General features: G+C 43.9%; 1 protein-coding gene across 2 annotated transcripts in view; it reads right to left on the reverse strand.

Moving 5' to 3' along the window:
• Positions 1-15,056, reverse strand: part of CSGALNACT1 (chondroitin sulfate N-acetylgalactosaminyltransferase 1) — a 252,944-nt gene that overhangs the window by 35,527 nt on the left and 202,361 nt on the right. For both annotated transcript variants that reach the window (XM_045535298.1, XM_045535299.1), the window contains exon 5: positions 2,306-2,522. In XM_045535298.1, the coding sequence (XP_045391254.1) occupies positions 2,306-2,522 (217 nt within the window). The remainder of the gene's footprint in view (positions 1-2,305; positions 2,523-15,056) is intronic.

Raw genomic sequence — 15,056 nt, forward strand, 5'->3', positions numbered from 1 at the left:
GTTTTAAACATTGACTAGAATTACATTTCATTTTACCATCTCCATTTTAGAGCCTTGTAAGCTACTAATTTTATGTTTCTCACCAATACTTCCTTGTTTTATTCCTATTGTTAATTACTTGAAATTCTCATGACATGACACTAAGGAAGCAGTTGTCCATAGATACCCAAGAGAATCCTGCTTTTTCAGTCCCCCTGAGTCCTATACCAAAGACTTGGCCCTTTATTGAGCAGACATTTCTTTGGCGTAAGCACTACTTTACCAAACCCAATGTGCCCAGTGACTGGCCTATGGGCAGAATCGAAGCTCAGGACCCTTAATCCAGCAAGCTGTAGAGAGCTTCCTAGACAAAAGGACTTGCTGTAACCTGGTCCTAAATATGGATATACCAGCTACTGAGAGTAATGATTTGACTTAATACCTTGCGACAACTACAGGTTCAGTTGTTCTCAGGAAGTAATGTTTGATCAACCAGCGGCATCTGGCCATTCCAAAGAGAAGATATGTATGTAGAGAGAGAACAAAGAAACAGCAAAGGTAGGTTGAAAAAGCCAAAATTACATAAACACTCACTTCAATTACTGGAGCCGGGGGAACAGGTCAATGATTGTGTACAAAGTGGCATTCTATACATTGGGCACCGATGAACAGATTAGCCTAGCATACTTTGGATTATATCATGGCTAAAGGCACAACTGCAACTAATAAAAAAAAAAAAAAAAGTTTAAGAACTAGGGAATATGAAAAAAGCTAGGGAAAGTGAGCGCCGCTGTCCCTGGAGAGAAAAAGACAAGGGAAGTTGTGATTTCTGTCTTCAAATACTTGGAATCTTATCGTGTTTAAGAGGAAATGGATTTGTTTAGTCATTTCTCCAGAGGCTAGAACTAGACCCACCGGGTAGAAGTGACAGGGAGGCCGACTTCAGGTCCCAACAATAAAGCACTTTTTTTTTTTTTTTTTTTGAGACAGAGTCTCACTTTGTTGCCCGGGCTAGAGTGAGTGCCGTGGCATCAGCCTAGCTCACAGCAACCTCAAACTCCTGGGCTCGAGCAATCCTTCTGCCTCAGCCTCCCGAATAGCTGGGACTACAGGCATGCGCCACCATGCCCGGCTAATTTTTTCTCTCTATATATGTTTTTAGCTGTCTGTATAATTTCTTTCTATTTTTAGTAGAGACAGGGTCTCGCTCTTGCTCAGGCTGGAAGCACTTTTTACTTAGAACTTGTCAACAAACCAGCAGCCTGCCTTGTGAAGGAGGCAGGTACACACACACGTTGCCTAGAGAACCCCACGTCAGGGATGCTACAGAGGGAGTCAGAATGAAGGGAAGATTAGACCAGGTGACCTCCAAGGATTCTTCTAAGCCTATTTGCTTCTGATCTTAAAAAAACTTAATTATAAATGAGTTATCCTTTAAATTAAAAAAAAATGTGTTCACGAACCAGAATTTTGAGAGGTATCAACCACACCTTTACGCTGCCCACTACTGCCTTTTAATAATGTGAATTTAATAAGATTAAAATCAGCTTGGTCTTCCAAGATTTATAATTAGATAGTATGATTTTCTATCTTTAAAATGAGTTAGTTAAATACGTTAGCTGGTTAACCTCAGCTAATATGTGAATGTTAGCCATCATAGTTTATAAAATCCAACATTGCACAATAAAGGGGCTTAAAGACACACATGTAAAAACTACATTAGTGTATTTGAAAATAAAACCCGGCTTAGGCTTATTGAGTAGCTAGGACGATGAGTGCTTCTTTGCATAACCCTAAATTTAAAATCTGAGGCAATGTAGGGGAGAATAAAATATGGATTATGATTCAGTCCATCCCAGCTGCAGATGAAGCAGCCCAGAACTGAGCAAGAGCATCCTCTAGCATATGTCCACTGTCAGTGTGGGCTCTGTCACCAGCAAGCTCCTCCCTGGCTTCTCAAGACTTAGAACATTGTCACTTGGCCACTTGCTTGCCTGCGATCAGTTCCTGTTGTCCCCAAACCTGAATCCAAATCCGCATCCGAACCAAACACAAAGGCATTAGGTCATCTTTGCAGATCCTGATGGAAACCCAGTCCTTCCTATTTTTCCTTCTTGAAGGTAAATATGCTTATCTGGGACTTTTCTAATTGCGTTAGGGAAAGGCAAACACAAATGATAAACTTTATGTGAAGAAAACAAGGTTTAACAACAAGAGAAAGGGGCCTTTGTACTTGGCAGGGGAAATGAAGGACATGATGGAAAATGATATCAGAGCTCTAACACGCAGCGCACAGAGAAAGATAAACATATGCAAACAAACCGACCTGAAATTCTGCATGAACTGCCGGAACTTGTCCACCCTTTTTGCTAGTGGCACGATCACGTTGATAAGCGTGTTGGCCATGTTGAGTTTTTCTTTTTTCACTTTCATGATAGGGCCAAACGGTCGAAACAAGACAAGTCGTTTGAATTCGTGTTTGTGGTCCCCTTTGAAGGTGAGCTCGTACAGAGTGCCTTTATCCCTTTCTGTTCGGTAGATCCCTGTTAAGGGAAAAACAAGAGAATGCAGTCATAAAAACTAACCTTGGCCGCTGAGTGTTTTCTAACCGAGATCTAGCACAAAATGCCTTTTAAAAAAAAAATGAAGATTCAATCTCTACATCTAACAATTACTAGAAAACTCAAAACGCTCCTAACTAAAACTACCAAGAGAAATAAAAATATCAATTTCAAGATCACAGTTACCAAGACTTCATAAAGACATGGGAAAAAGCTGGTAATGTTGGATACAAAACTGTATTTATAGTATACGGAGGCATTTAAAAAAGGACTGTTAGGAAATATGTCAAAATAAGACTAGGATGTGGAGTAGGATTATGTGTTTTTTCTCTTCAAGTGCTATTATCCAAATTTTCTGCAACATGATTAGGAGAATATCAGCCTCATTATATTTAATTTAAAAAGTATGTGTTAAAATTATCTCTTAGAAATTATGATTAATCATGGCCATTGCAGATGGACGGTAATGATCTATTTGGGGAACCTGGGAGTAGCTCAGGGCTGGTCACGTGGGTTGTGGGGCCTTCTGGAAGCTTCTAAAAGCATTAAAACGGACAACACACAAAGTACCCAGTGCTTTTACATGGGCACACGTCATACTTAGTTTCCTACCTTCCTTCCTATCTGTAAGCAGAGCACATACTCCCAAGCCAGACTGCCTGGGCTCAAATCCTGGCCCCACAGGTTTACTCTGGGTGTTACTCAACCTTTCTGCATCTCATCTTCCCCATGGGTTCCTCTGAAGAGCACACAGTTGAATAGATGTAAAGAGGTTAGAACAGGACATGGCATACAGCAAACCCTCAATAAATGTTCGCTGTCATCACAGCCTTCCTTCTGAGGAGGTGCAGAAGCAGGAGAGACGTCTGCTTACGTACCCTCTGAACTGTGCTCCACCCTGTGGCACTGGTACTGCAATGCCACAGAGCGTCACTTGTCAGCCTGAAGATGTGAGCTTAGCATCTCAGCTGCACTCTCAGGGTGAGTCCCCCACCAGGGCCTAGATGACAGTATTTCCCTACTAATGAGCAAAACGATGACCCTGATGTCCAAGATCCCTTTCCTTCCCAACGTCACTGGTATTAGGGGTGTTCTCTCTGTAGTCAGAAACAGAAAATGCCAACAATGGTAAAATTCAACAATCACCAGAAAAGCTTTTCTGTTTGATTTATGCAGTAGTCTCCCTTTACCCATGGTTTTGCTTTCCATGGTTTCAGATACCTGCAGTACAGTACAAGATATTGAGAGAGAGAGGGAAAGACTGCATTCACATAACTTATTATGGTATATTAATTGTTCTACTTTAGTATTAGTTGTTGTTAGTCTCTTACTGTGCCTAATTTATGAATCAAACTTTATCATCAGTATGTATGACATAGCATAGTAGATATGGGATTCGGTGCTAGCTGTAGCTTCAGGCATCCACTGGGGGTCTTGGGACATTTCCTACTGCCCCATGTTTTCTATTCCACGTCTCCTTCCTCTTATCCCCCACCCTGGCTGAGCAATGTACCTCCCAGTCTCTGAGTAGCAATAAAAATCTGCAGGGAAAAATGTCTACCTATAGTCTGTCAGAGTTTCTCAAGATCTCTCACAAACCTCTTCTCTTTTCTTCCTCACTATCCCTTCTCTTGTCTTTTGTGGGAACTGCACGTCCTTCTTCGCAAACATTGCCAAGTTCTCTTCTCTGTTCTTCACCTTGCAGGAGCTTTTCAGCCTACAGCACCGGTTTTACAGCCTCTTTGATCCTGTTCAAAGTCTGCATCTCCTGGGGGTGCCACAGAGAGGAGTCTGGTGCTGGGAGTTTTCCAGGTTGTCTCAGGTCTCCCCATTGTCTCCTGGGCCTGCCTGAACACCCAACACACGCAACCCACCAGCAGCGACACGGCTGGGATAAGGACCCAAGCACAGTTACAAGGACTAAGTTCTCCTCAGAAGCCTTCTCCGACCCCCTGGGTGACAGGCATACTACCCAACCGCCCTCAGACAACCTGAAAGAGTTTTGCTCAACTCATGTTGGAAAAAGGATTCAGAGTCCCTGCAGGGACCAGTCATGGAAGAAAGACGGCTCATTTCTTAGGAAGCTCAAAGGACTTCTCTGAAACATTAAGTGGTTTCCTTCAAAGTCTGTTGATTCTCTTAGGCAAGTAGCACCCACTCTGGGAACAGGCTCTTTCCCCACCTCTGACGTCTGGAGAAACTAGGTGAACCACCAGCTCCCAGGGCCCAGTGCGGTCGGGCTGAGTCAGAAAGGACCCCCTGCGGTCACTGAGGGCATCATCAGCACAACTGGGACAGGCCTGCCCGTGTGGGCGTCTGTGTCTCATCGAGCTTCTGCGTCAGCAGCGAAACTTCACGCGGCAGCAAACATGGAAGTGACAGCTGACAGTTTAACGTGCAGATAAAAACGTACGTGGGCCAGGGGGTAGTTTTTCAACCGAGTCATTTTCCTTCTTAGAGACAGGATAAGAATCATTAACTTTTTAAAATCTAAATGCACAGAGTTGAAAATATGGGTAGCAATATACCCAAACCTGTCTCAAGAGATACAGAGCTATTTACAAAGAACCCAGAGGATGGGGTACGTCTTATTCATAATGATTTCGTAACTATAGGACACTAGCTGTCATCAGCCCAGTGTGACGGAGGCCCCCAGCTGTGGTCAGCAGTTCCTGTGCCCATAAGGAAGGTCACAGCACCCAGTGTCACCTGGCACACTGCAGTTTAGGCTGTTTCTCAACGTCTTCCACATGCTGTGCCTTGAAACAGCCATTACATCAACTTTTTAGCATGTTTCCCCAAACTCTCATTACTTTGTCTTATGAATCTGATTTTTAGATTCCTTAATATGAACATTTAATATAAACAAACACTCCAGCCATGTAAGTTGCCTTTGAACATATCACTATGAAAGCATAGACTTGTTTACTCTGTAAATGCATATTCTGCTTTACCTAAGATTTTACCCCAAAATAGTATTTTTTGTAAATATTTTGTTGCTTCGGTTATCTAGAAGACCCTGCTTAGATGGCATATCTCATTCTCAGACCAGGCCAGACCAGGTGAGATAAACGAGACATCATTACAGTGCCACTGCTTGCTTGCCAGCTGTTTTCACAGGTAAAGTAGGAAACTTGTAACATTTATGAAAGAGATGCCCTAAGACTGCCATGAATGCTCAAATGCTCAGGACCTATAAAGTCAATCATTTTCCCCATAAAAAAGCAATAAAAAGGATCCACTTTGAGGCTCTTCTTCCTCTCTCCTGCATTACAGGTTATCTGTTCGCAGCAGTGGCTCTGGGCATGTCCTGACTCAGTTTCTTACTGTTTCAACTTGAACTGAAAGTGTCTGTCACTTTATAAGAAACAGTTGCACTGACCGACGTGCTTGCTGAAACAATTCATGAATCACCTTCTTATTTCTATATATCGCATTTGTTGTGTACCTGTTCATGTCATAGATCCAATCCGACAAATCCAGTCTCTGGTTCCGAATCAATCAGAACTTTCTAAGAACCTCACTGACTTAGAGCTCCTCTCTCACCTGATCATTAGTACTAGCAGTCAACTTGCTTTTCTGAGTCTTTCTCCCTTCCCCCTCCCCAGGAAAACTATAACATACGTATCACCTCATAAAAGCCAGTGGGCATTTGACAATGCGTAGAAAACGAAGGCGTGTTAAGATTCCAGTGCTGCAAAGGACTGGGCTTCTCACTAGGTGACCTGCCAGCCTCACACGATTCATGAGCAAATGACATGGTTAGTTTCATCCTCACTGATTTTTCTTATGGCTATTATTTACCATGGAGTATGCTCTACCTTAGACATATAAAGGTGAACATGATAAAATCATCGTGTTTTCCAAATTCACATTCTAGAGAGGAAGGCAGATAGGTAGACAAAATGGGCATAAATATGACAAGTGCCCAATGGAGTCTGTCCCAGGTGTAAAGGGACAAGGAGGGAGGCAGTCTCCACCTGGTGGAGGGTCTGGACAGTTTGATAGAGGATGTTTCACCAGAACTGGAGGCTGATGGGTGCTGGCCAAGACTGCAACATCAGAGAGCATTTGAAAGAAAGATAACTGTGTAAGCAAAGATACTAAGAAAACAGAACAAACAAAAACCGACTTGTTCATGTTTGGCCAACTTCAGACAAGGCTGGAGTACAACAGGCAGGTGAGGGAGGGAGAGAAGCTGGAAGGACAGGGGGTGGGGGGATGCCACTAAGTCACCGTGACAGGTACAAACTGTTCTGCAGCACAAGGGGAGCCAAGCCAGTCTTCCAACAAGGCAGGGATGAGATTTTTAGGACTATCACCTTACAGCAGTGTGGGCGTGGGCAAATGACAGGGAAGAGATCAGAGAGCAGTGAGGGAAGAGCCACCGTGGTTCAGCAGGGAAAGGCAAAGGTCTGAACTGAGACGGTGGCAGTGGAAAGGATGAGAAGTGGAAGAAAGCTTGCGAGAACTTGGTTAGAAACCAGGATGGCAGGTGAGAGGGTGGGAGAAAAGCAGGCCAGCTCCAGTTATAGGCGACATAAGCATTATGAGCTAAGCTTTGCATGTGCTGATTTGAGGGGGCAGGTTAGCAGGTTTGAAGCTCAGCAGGCCTTTTGCAGACACATAGATTTAGGGGTCCTTGCTGCATGGGTTGAAACTATGAGTGGGGGTCAGATCAGCCAAGAAGAGTCGGTAGAATAAGAGGAGGGAGTCCAGTGTGCAGGCCCGGGACATACCAAGCCTTCGGGGGCAGGCAGTGTGGATACACAAAGGAGACTGCGAAGTCCCAAATGGCAGCAGTGCCCAGAGAGCCAGAAGACAGCAGCTCGGGGAACGCAGTGGATGAACGAAGCTTGCTCACCACTGCACCGAGGTTAAGCATGGTGAAGAGGAAAGTTGCCCCCGGGATGGGGCAAGGAGGACATCACTGGGGATCTTACCGATAATGCCACCCCTCAAAGAGACCTTCTCTAGCCTCACTCCCCCAGTCACTCTGTCACCTCTTTCACATGACCCCGGTCTAGCTTGTCCATGGCACGCTGTCCAAATGTGTTCACTCACCTAGGTACACATGACTGTTCACTCTACTGCAAGGCTGGGGCCACGAAAACCAGAGAACTTTGTGCCTGCAACCCTAGTGAGTATTTGCTGCACAGGAGGGAGGGGAGAAGAAAGGGAAGCTGTTTGACTAAAAAGGCAATAAATGCAATGGAGAAGCAGCTAGAGGAATTTATGGAGTTGACAGTGTTTAAAAAAGAAATGGAAAGGGAAACAATTCCTTCCTATGTTGAGTGGGAGGAACAGGCAGAAATGGACAGGCGGAATGAGAAGTGAGAGGTGGGTGGGCTCTACAACCCGGGCAAGGGCTTGGTATTGGACAGGGAAGGGTCACCTCATCCCCAAAGTGGGGAAGAACGAGAAGGGCAGGGGGACAGTTAGTGCAAGTTTGGGGCAAGGAGCCTGAGAGGCTCATGGTCAGTTTCTCAGGGAGACAGAGCAAGGGCACTAAGGGTGCAATTACAGGCTGGCAAGGAGTGCTGGCGCTGGGGTGGGAGGGAGGAGAATGGGAGATGAGGAAGGAGGTGGAAAGGAACGACAATGCTACACAGACGGGCAGCGGGGCCAGAGGGAATGAAGCTGCACTGATACCCATGTGCACGGTCAACACCTTCTCTCCAGGGCATGAGGGACACAGGTGGAGGAGGAGACACGATGGCGACTTGATGAGCTAGCACGGGGCTCTGTGGGAGAGGTATGAGGGCAGGGAAGGCAGGCGCTAGGAGGCAAGTGGTGAAAGGAATGTGTTGTGGGGTCCAGGCTGGAGAAGCCTGAGGAAAGGCTCAGTTAAAGGACAGGAAAGGGTCAAGGTGTAGACGCAGTGAGAACAAACAAGACTGAAGTCAGGAATATGAACAGAAGGGATGGGGGGGAAATGAATGTTGAGGATGTTTACATTTAACCTATTCCAGATGCAAAGATCCAGGACATCGGGCCTCTCTGCACTTTCCTTCCTCAATGCCGTCTCACGATGGCCAGACCCAGACCACAGGCTACTTGAGCCCCTGAGTGCACAGCTTCACCTTCCGTTCTTATTATTTGAGAATTGTGGGTTTCTTAGGTGGAGATGCCAGCTCTTCCCAGGACCTTAAGACACCAAAGGTTAGAAATTACACGTTAGATGCCCACTTGGACTAAATGGGGTGTAAGAGGCCAGGCAGTGATGGCAGAGGCAAGGATGGCAGGGAATTCTGTAGCGATTCCAGAACAAACATCCGAGGGAGGGAAGTTGGAGCGGCCATTATCAGCGCACGTTTCCGGACAGCTGCGGGACTTCCTCTCAAATCACAGTGGAACAGCACAACCAGGATGTTGTGGAAAAGCAGAAAACTTAAGATAGAGGCAGAAGCAATGAGCTAGAGTTAAAAGGTCAAAGCCCAGAGACTGTGTGACCATGCTATTGTCTTTGGCCAACTGACGCCCTCGTCCATGCCAACGACGTACGCAACTTACCGCCAGAATAGAGCCTTACTGAAATTTACATTACCCCTGAGATTCATGTCTATTTTTCAAACCACGTTCACAAATATCTTGATTTTAAAGTATTTTCCAGAGTGTTTACCCGTTTTGGAGAAGTTAAAAAAGCAACTTGTTCAAGGTTACAAATGATACGTTCACAGACTGATGGGTACGTGAGTGTGACTCTAAGAGCAATGTCAGTAAAGCTCTTTAAAGGTAAATCAATTTTACCATCAAAAGGATGTTTATAACTCTTTTCTGCTCTTTCTTTTTGAGACTGACTTTTGAGAACAGAAAAACATCAGGAAAGATGCTTCAAAAAGCTTATCAACTTTCCAAAGTATATGAGAAAAGTCAGCCTTAAAACTCACCTTTGAAGAGGAAGATAATATATTATTGATCAATTCACTGACATCAATTTCTTTAAGATAGGGGATCAATAATAATACCTACTTCACAGGGCTATTGTGAAGGTTAAATGAATTAATCCTTGTAAAACATGCATGCCTAATGCACAGGAAGTAATCAATGACGTTAGCAGTAACAACTGTCATTACATTATCATCATGTCATTCCACACTGCCCCATCAATCATTTAATGCATCATTGCTCTCAAGCAGGTCAGGACTCCAGAGCAAGCCCCTCCACTTGCTGTACTTGCATTAAATATGTTTGAAAGCAGAATCCAATTACCAATCTTTTTACAGTTGCCCCTGTGGACTCAGAGATGTGAACATTTTTGATAATCTGGTAAAATGCCTCATGATCTACATATTAGCATATGTAATATTTGGGTCAAGGTAATTTTTTTTTAGCAATATTGCTATAGGATGTTTTTTAGATGTTGTCTGAAAAACTCATTTCTGATGTATAATAACTGAAAATTTCAAATCATTAACCCCAAAGCCCTCTGTCATGTACCATGACTTTTTATCTCCACTCCCCCTTAACCATCCATACTGGTTAGCAAAGCCCGGCACCATATCACACCATCCACAATCACTGATTATAACAGAGTCCTTCCCTCTGTCAGACACACGGAGTCTCCCAGCTCTTCCAGACAGATGCTGTGGTTGGCCAACACCCATTCCAGAGACTCCCACCCTAACCATGGCCTCATCACTGACTCTGTACCACCTTAAATAAGACATTTAATGACCCAGGGTTCCTACTTTCTGGTCTTAGAAGTTACATTACAGTGTACATTCAAAGCAACATCAACTGCTTTGTGCTTCAGGGAAAGTCATAAGTAGCATCTCTTACAAGCACTGATTTTCTTGGACAGATTCATCTAATTAATCAGTGGTAGGAATTCATTTTAGCTTTATCAATAGGCTTTAAGACTGAATCCACTGGACATTTGGGGAAAATACATGTGTATTTCTGTAGAACTTCTAAACCACAGATGAACCACAGCAAACTGAAGATAAAAACAAAAAATCATAAGCCTAGAAAGTAGGTCACAATTTTCTACCATGCTAGAAATGAGTTGACCCATATTCTTCTATGCCAGGAGAAACCAGTAAGCTTGAAAAATGCAGATTCTCGGGCCCCACACCAGACCTATTCAACTGGGTCTGAGGACTAGCTTTTGGGAAACCCTGGTTTACCTCAAACTGGTACCCGGGGCGAGTCTTTAGTAAATGTTAGACAGTAAAAATGAAGAACTAGCCATTTTAATAAATAATAATAGTGGTCTAAGTCAATGGTATTTCTGATGAGAGCTATGACCAACTGCCCATTAAACAGGTGCTATTACAAAGTCTGGATCTGTTCTGTTGATTCCATGGAGGTCACAAAAAGGGAGAGAAATTGATACCCACACCAACCTAGAAAGTCAATGGGGAAAGCATACTTGTAGACACAATTCTCCTTTTGCCCTTTGAATACCTGCTTGCTAATATAGAGAAAGTTTAAAGCTATAGTCCAAACTTTGGCAGTATTTTAAATGAAATCTGAACAATGTATCATTTCTTGCAAACCTTGTAGGGTCACAAGGGCAGTAGCTAAAGGCAAGATGATAGTGAACGGAAAGCTATGCTCTGATTAACCCATTAATCCAGTGATTCATGCATGCAGCAATCACTCAATAAGCACCTTCTGTATTTGGTAATAGACTAGGGTATACAAAAATGAATAAAATAGGTACCCTACTGTGTAAGAGGGTGCAAATTTGGAACACAGAAACAGCAATTAGTAGCTATAGAACCATGATCAGGGCTCAGGGCACTGGTGGAAACCCCTAACTCTGCAGGGAGATTTCCAGAAGGCCACCCAGACAGGGAAGTATTTGATTTAAGGTGAGGAGGAAGAGCTGTGTGGCAGGGGACAGGCTAGGAGGACTTTCCAGGCTGCTTGACCAGAATATACAACAGTACGGAGGAAGAGTATGGTGCATTCAGAAGACAACAGAAGTCCAGCAAGGCTGGGAGAGGGGCCAGCTGAAGACTACAGTAGGACATGAAGCTGGGGGCCATGAAGGTTCCAAATCACGGAAAACCCGTGCATCATGCTAAGGCTGTCTTACCATTTGCCACCACCTGGGTTTTGTGTTTTGTTTAGATCTTGGTTTGGGGTTTTCTTTTATTTTTGGATAATCCCTATAGCCAAAACATAACCTGTAACAATCTTACTGTCAAGCTGTAAAAAAGTATGTTCCAGTCACCGTAAAGTTTTGAGGAGAAACCCACAGAGATTAACTTGCAGTTAGAAGGATGAATCTTGAGCCACACTTTCCTCCACATCCTTAGAAACACAGATACAGACGCAGACGCACACCTCCACCGGCCACCAAGGGAAAGTACGACACAATGACAAAGCGCAAAGCCTCTTTCCTTTGGCGTGAAGAGCATAAAAGGAAACCACTTAAATACTGCACATTGGCAGCTAGGAGGGTCGTCAACCCAACAGGAACGTCCTTTTCAATAGACTCATCTGCTCAGGATGCCAGACTATGTTGCAGTCATGCCAAACTCCTGTTGCAGCAAGTTGTAAAGTGACATCTCACATAACAAAGCCAGGGAAACGTCTTACAGAGACAGTCTGGCACAGGAGAGAGACCTGAATTTTAATTCCATTCAACCATTAACTTGCTCTAAGATTTTGGGCAGAGTCAATTCTCAAAGCCCCAGTTTCCCCAACTATACAACGTACGCACTAAACAATACATGACTCACTGTGTCCACGACAAGCAATAAATCAGAAGACAGAAAATTGCAATCTTAGGATCATGACAGACACTACCTCTACAAAACTCCTACGGTAACTTTATTAACATATCATATGACTGACGGTGTACCACTCAAGAGTAAAAACAATTCCATTAGATGTCAAAATGTGGTCTATTATATATGCCACTTTCAAGTAATAGTTTAATATAAGGATTTAAAAAAAAACAGAACCCATAGGAATAGATAATATTTAGCCTATTTGGGTGGTACTTCCTGAATGTTCTTTTCCCAAATGAGTCATGACCCCATCAAGAGATGTCTTTGTCCCCTTCCCCGTGAATCTGAGGGGCTTGCGACCGCTTTGACTAAGAAAAGAGCAAGGTGATGCAGCTGCCACCTTGTTTGCTGGAACGTTCTCTCTTGGAGCCCAGATGACCACGTTAAAAGCACAACTACCCCAAGGTGCCATGCTGTGAAGACGTCATGCAACGTGGACAGGCCACTCCAGTTAGCTGTCCTGGTCCTCCTGTCATCACAGGCCAGATGCCAGATCTGAGAGTGAACAAGCCTCCAGATGATTAGAGCCACCAGCTGTCACCCCCCACCCCCAAATGAGGTCACAGACATGTTGGAGCAGGGACAGACCATCCCCACTGTGTCCTTTCTGGGCTCCTGACCCACAGAATCTGTCAGCATATGAAAATGGGGATATTAAGCCACTAAATTCTGGGATAATTTGTAACATGGCAATATCATCTGGAACATGAGTATCTGATACTGTGTTCTCTGACAAGTTCATGGCACATATATAAGCTACACTAAGAGCAGGTGCAGACACAGTCAGCTATCGTGCTTTTGGTATCATTGATATTCTCTTATGACACACCAGGCAGGTACTAGAACATAAGGCCACTCGATCTCTACATGGAGCTGGGCAGTGGAAGTGTCCTGGGTCGGACCATGATTTTCCTCCGAAAAAATATTTCTAGGTCCTAAACACATGGGCAAATGGCTGGCCAAGACCCCAAAATTCCACACAATTGGCCATGGCTACAGTAAATTTAGCCTAGAAAACTTTTCAAGTGGATAATATCAAACTCTTACTTTGGACATTAAATCAAGTAAATAAACGAAGACCCCTGGGTCAAGTGCTCATAAATAGCTATTTTTAATTTAGTCTCTTGGTGAACTCTCTAAAATAAAAACGTACCTTGGTTATGCGATTAGTTAACTTGGGAGACATAAACACTAACTCATCAGTAATTATCTTAAAACTAAATGGTTTAAATCTACCGATTAAAAGGAAGCACGGGTTCAAGTCCCAGCTGTGTAACTTTGGAGAGGGTACTTAACCTTTCTTTGCCTGTGTGCTCACTTCTAAAATGAGAATGATCATAATAAACTAGCTCTCTCATAGGGTTGTCGTGAGTATTGAAGTATGTATGCAGCACTTAGAACAATACGTGAAATATTTCAAGCACTTGATAAATGTCAGGCATTAGAATAGTATTTTAGGGTGTGGGAAACAAAACACTTCAGTTTCCCCCCAAAATGGCATGAAGCCATGTAACAGTTTACAAGAGAAGGTCAAATGTATTTCGTGATGTCTGACAAAGAGTATGATGATTTCCAGGGGCCCCACCCCTGCACAGCACAGGCCTGGGAACCGCTAGATGTAAAGTCATTCCAGCTCCAGATCCAGTGATTCCTTTTAAGCCGTGGCTCACAGCTGTGGCTGCACAGTGGAATTACCCGGGGAGCTTGGAAAATACTGATGTTCTGGGCCCCGCGGTCTCCTAGAGATTCTAATTATTCTGTAGTGTGGCCCGGACTCTCCAAGACACCGTAATGTGCAGCCAAGGCTGGAAAGCATCGCTTTAGGGAATATCATCTTAATGCTTCCACCATCTAGTGACTCCCAGATGGAGGTGAGAGCATTTGCAGGCAGTCAAGGGGCACTGGCACTTGGCCAATAACGTATTGCTGCTCTGCGGAGTAATTCTGGAAGTTAAGTAATGGCAAAAATAATGCCTCCCCTTTCTCTGCCCACTGAATTGCTTTGTGACTATAAATTGCATAGGTAAAGGATCATTAATGTTGCCAAGGCCCAACGTGACAAAGGTATTTATTCCCTGAAGGTCTAATATTCAACTGAAACGGAGTAAACAACATTGAAATCAAGGTGAGCTTCCACTCCTCTGTGTTTGTTGTTCTTTAAAAAATACAGTCTGCATTTTTCCCTTGTGTTTAACAATAATGGTCTTGATAGACCCTGGTTTTCCCTGAGTAGAAAAGCCGTGTGGTAGGTTGTTAACACTTGGATGGTGGCCATTTCTATGAGAACATGTAGCAGGAGTATTGAGAAGCGCAACGAAAGCCCGAACGCCTAGAGAATGACTTATTTGATGGTGCTGTAGACATGAATGCAAAGTTAAAACCTCAAAGGGTAAACGATCTATTAGTGACAGATAGAACATGTGGGTTGTGATGATGTGAGGAGATGGAAGTGGAAGAGATACAAGAAAATATTACACTTCCAGGCAGAAAGCCATCCATAAGACTCATGTTAAAAAAAAAAAAAACAAAGCTGTCTTCTGGGTCAAGGGCCCTGTCTGTCCCTTCCCTTACATAGAGCTGGAATCATTACAGCTGTCACCAACACAGACTGAGACATCTCAACAGCCACAGCTATGAAGAAGAAAACTCCAGTCTGTCTCGCCTTTGTACGAGGGCCTGGGTAAACCACGGGGAAAGGTCTCTTAAGGACTCAGAATCTCAAATCTGTAGTGACAACCAGGGTTCTCAAAGCGCCATCATGGGCCAGTAG

The sequence above is a fragment of the Lemur catta genome, chromosome 22 (assembly GCF_020740605.2).
Source record: "Lemur catta isolate mLemCat1 chromosome 22, mLemCat1.pri, whole genome shotgun sequence".
Classification (NCBI taxonomy): Eukaryota; Metazoa; Chordata; class Mammalia; order Primates; family Lemuridae; genus Lemur; species Lemur catta.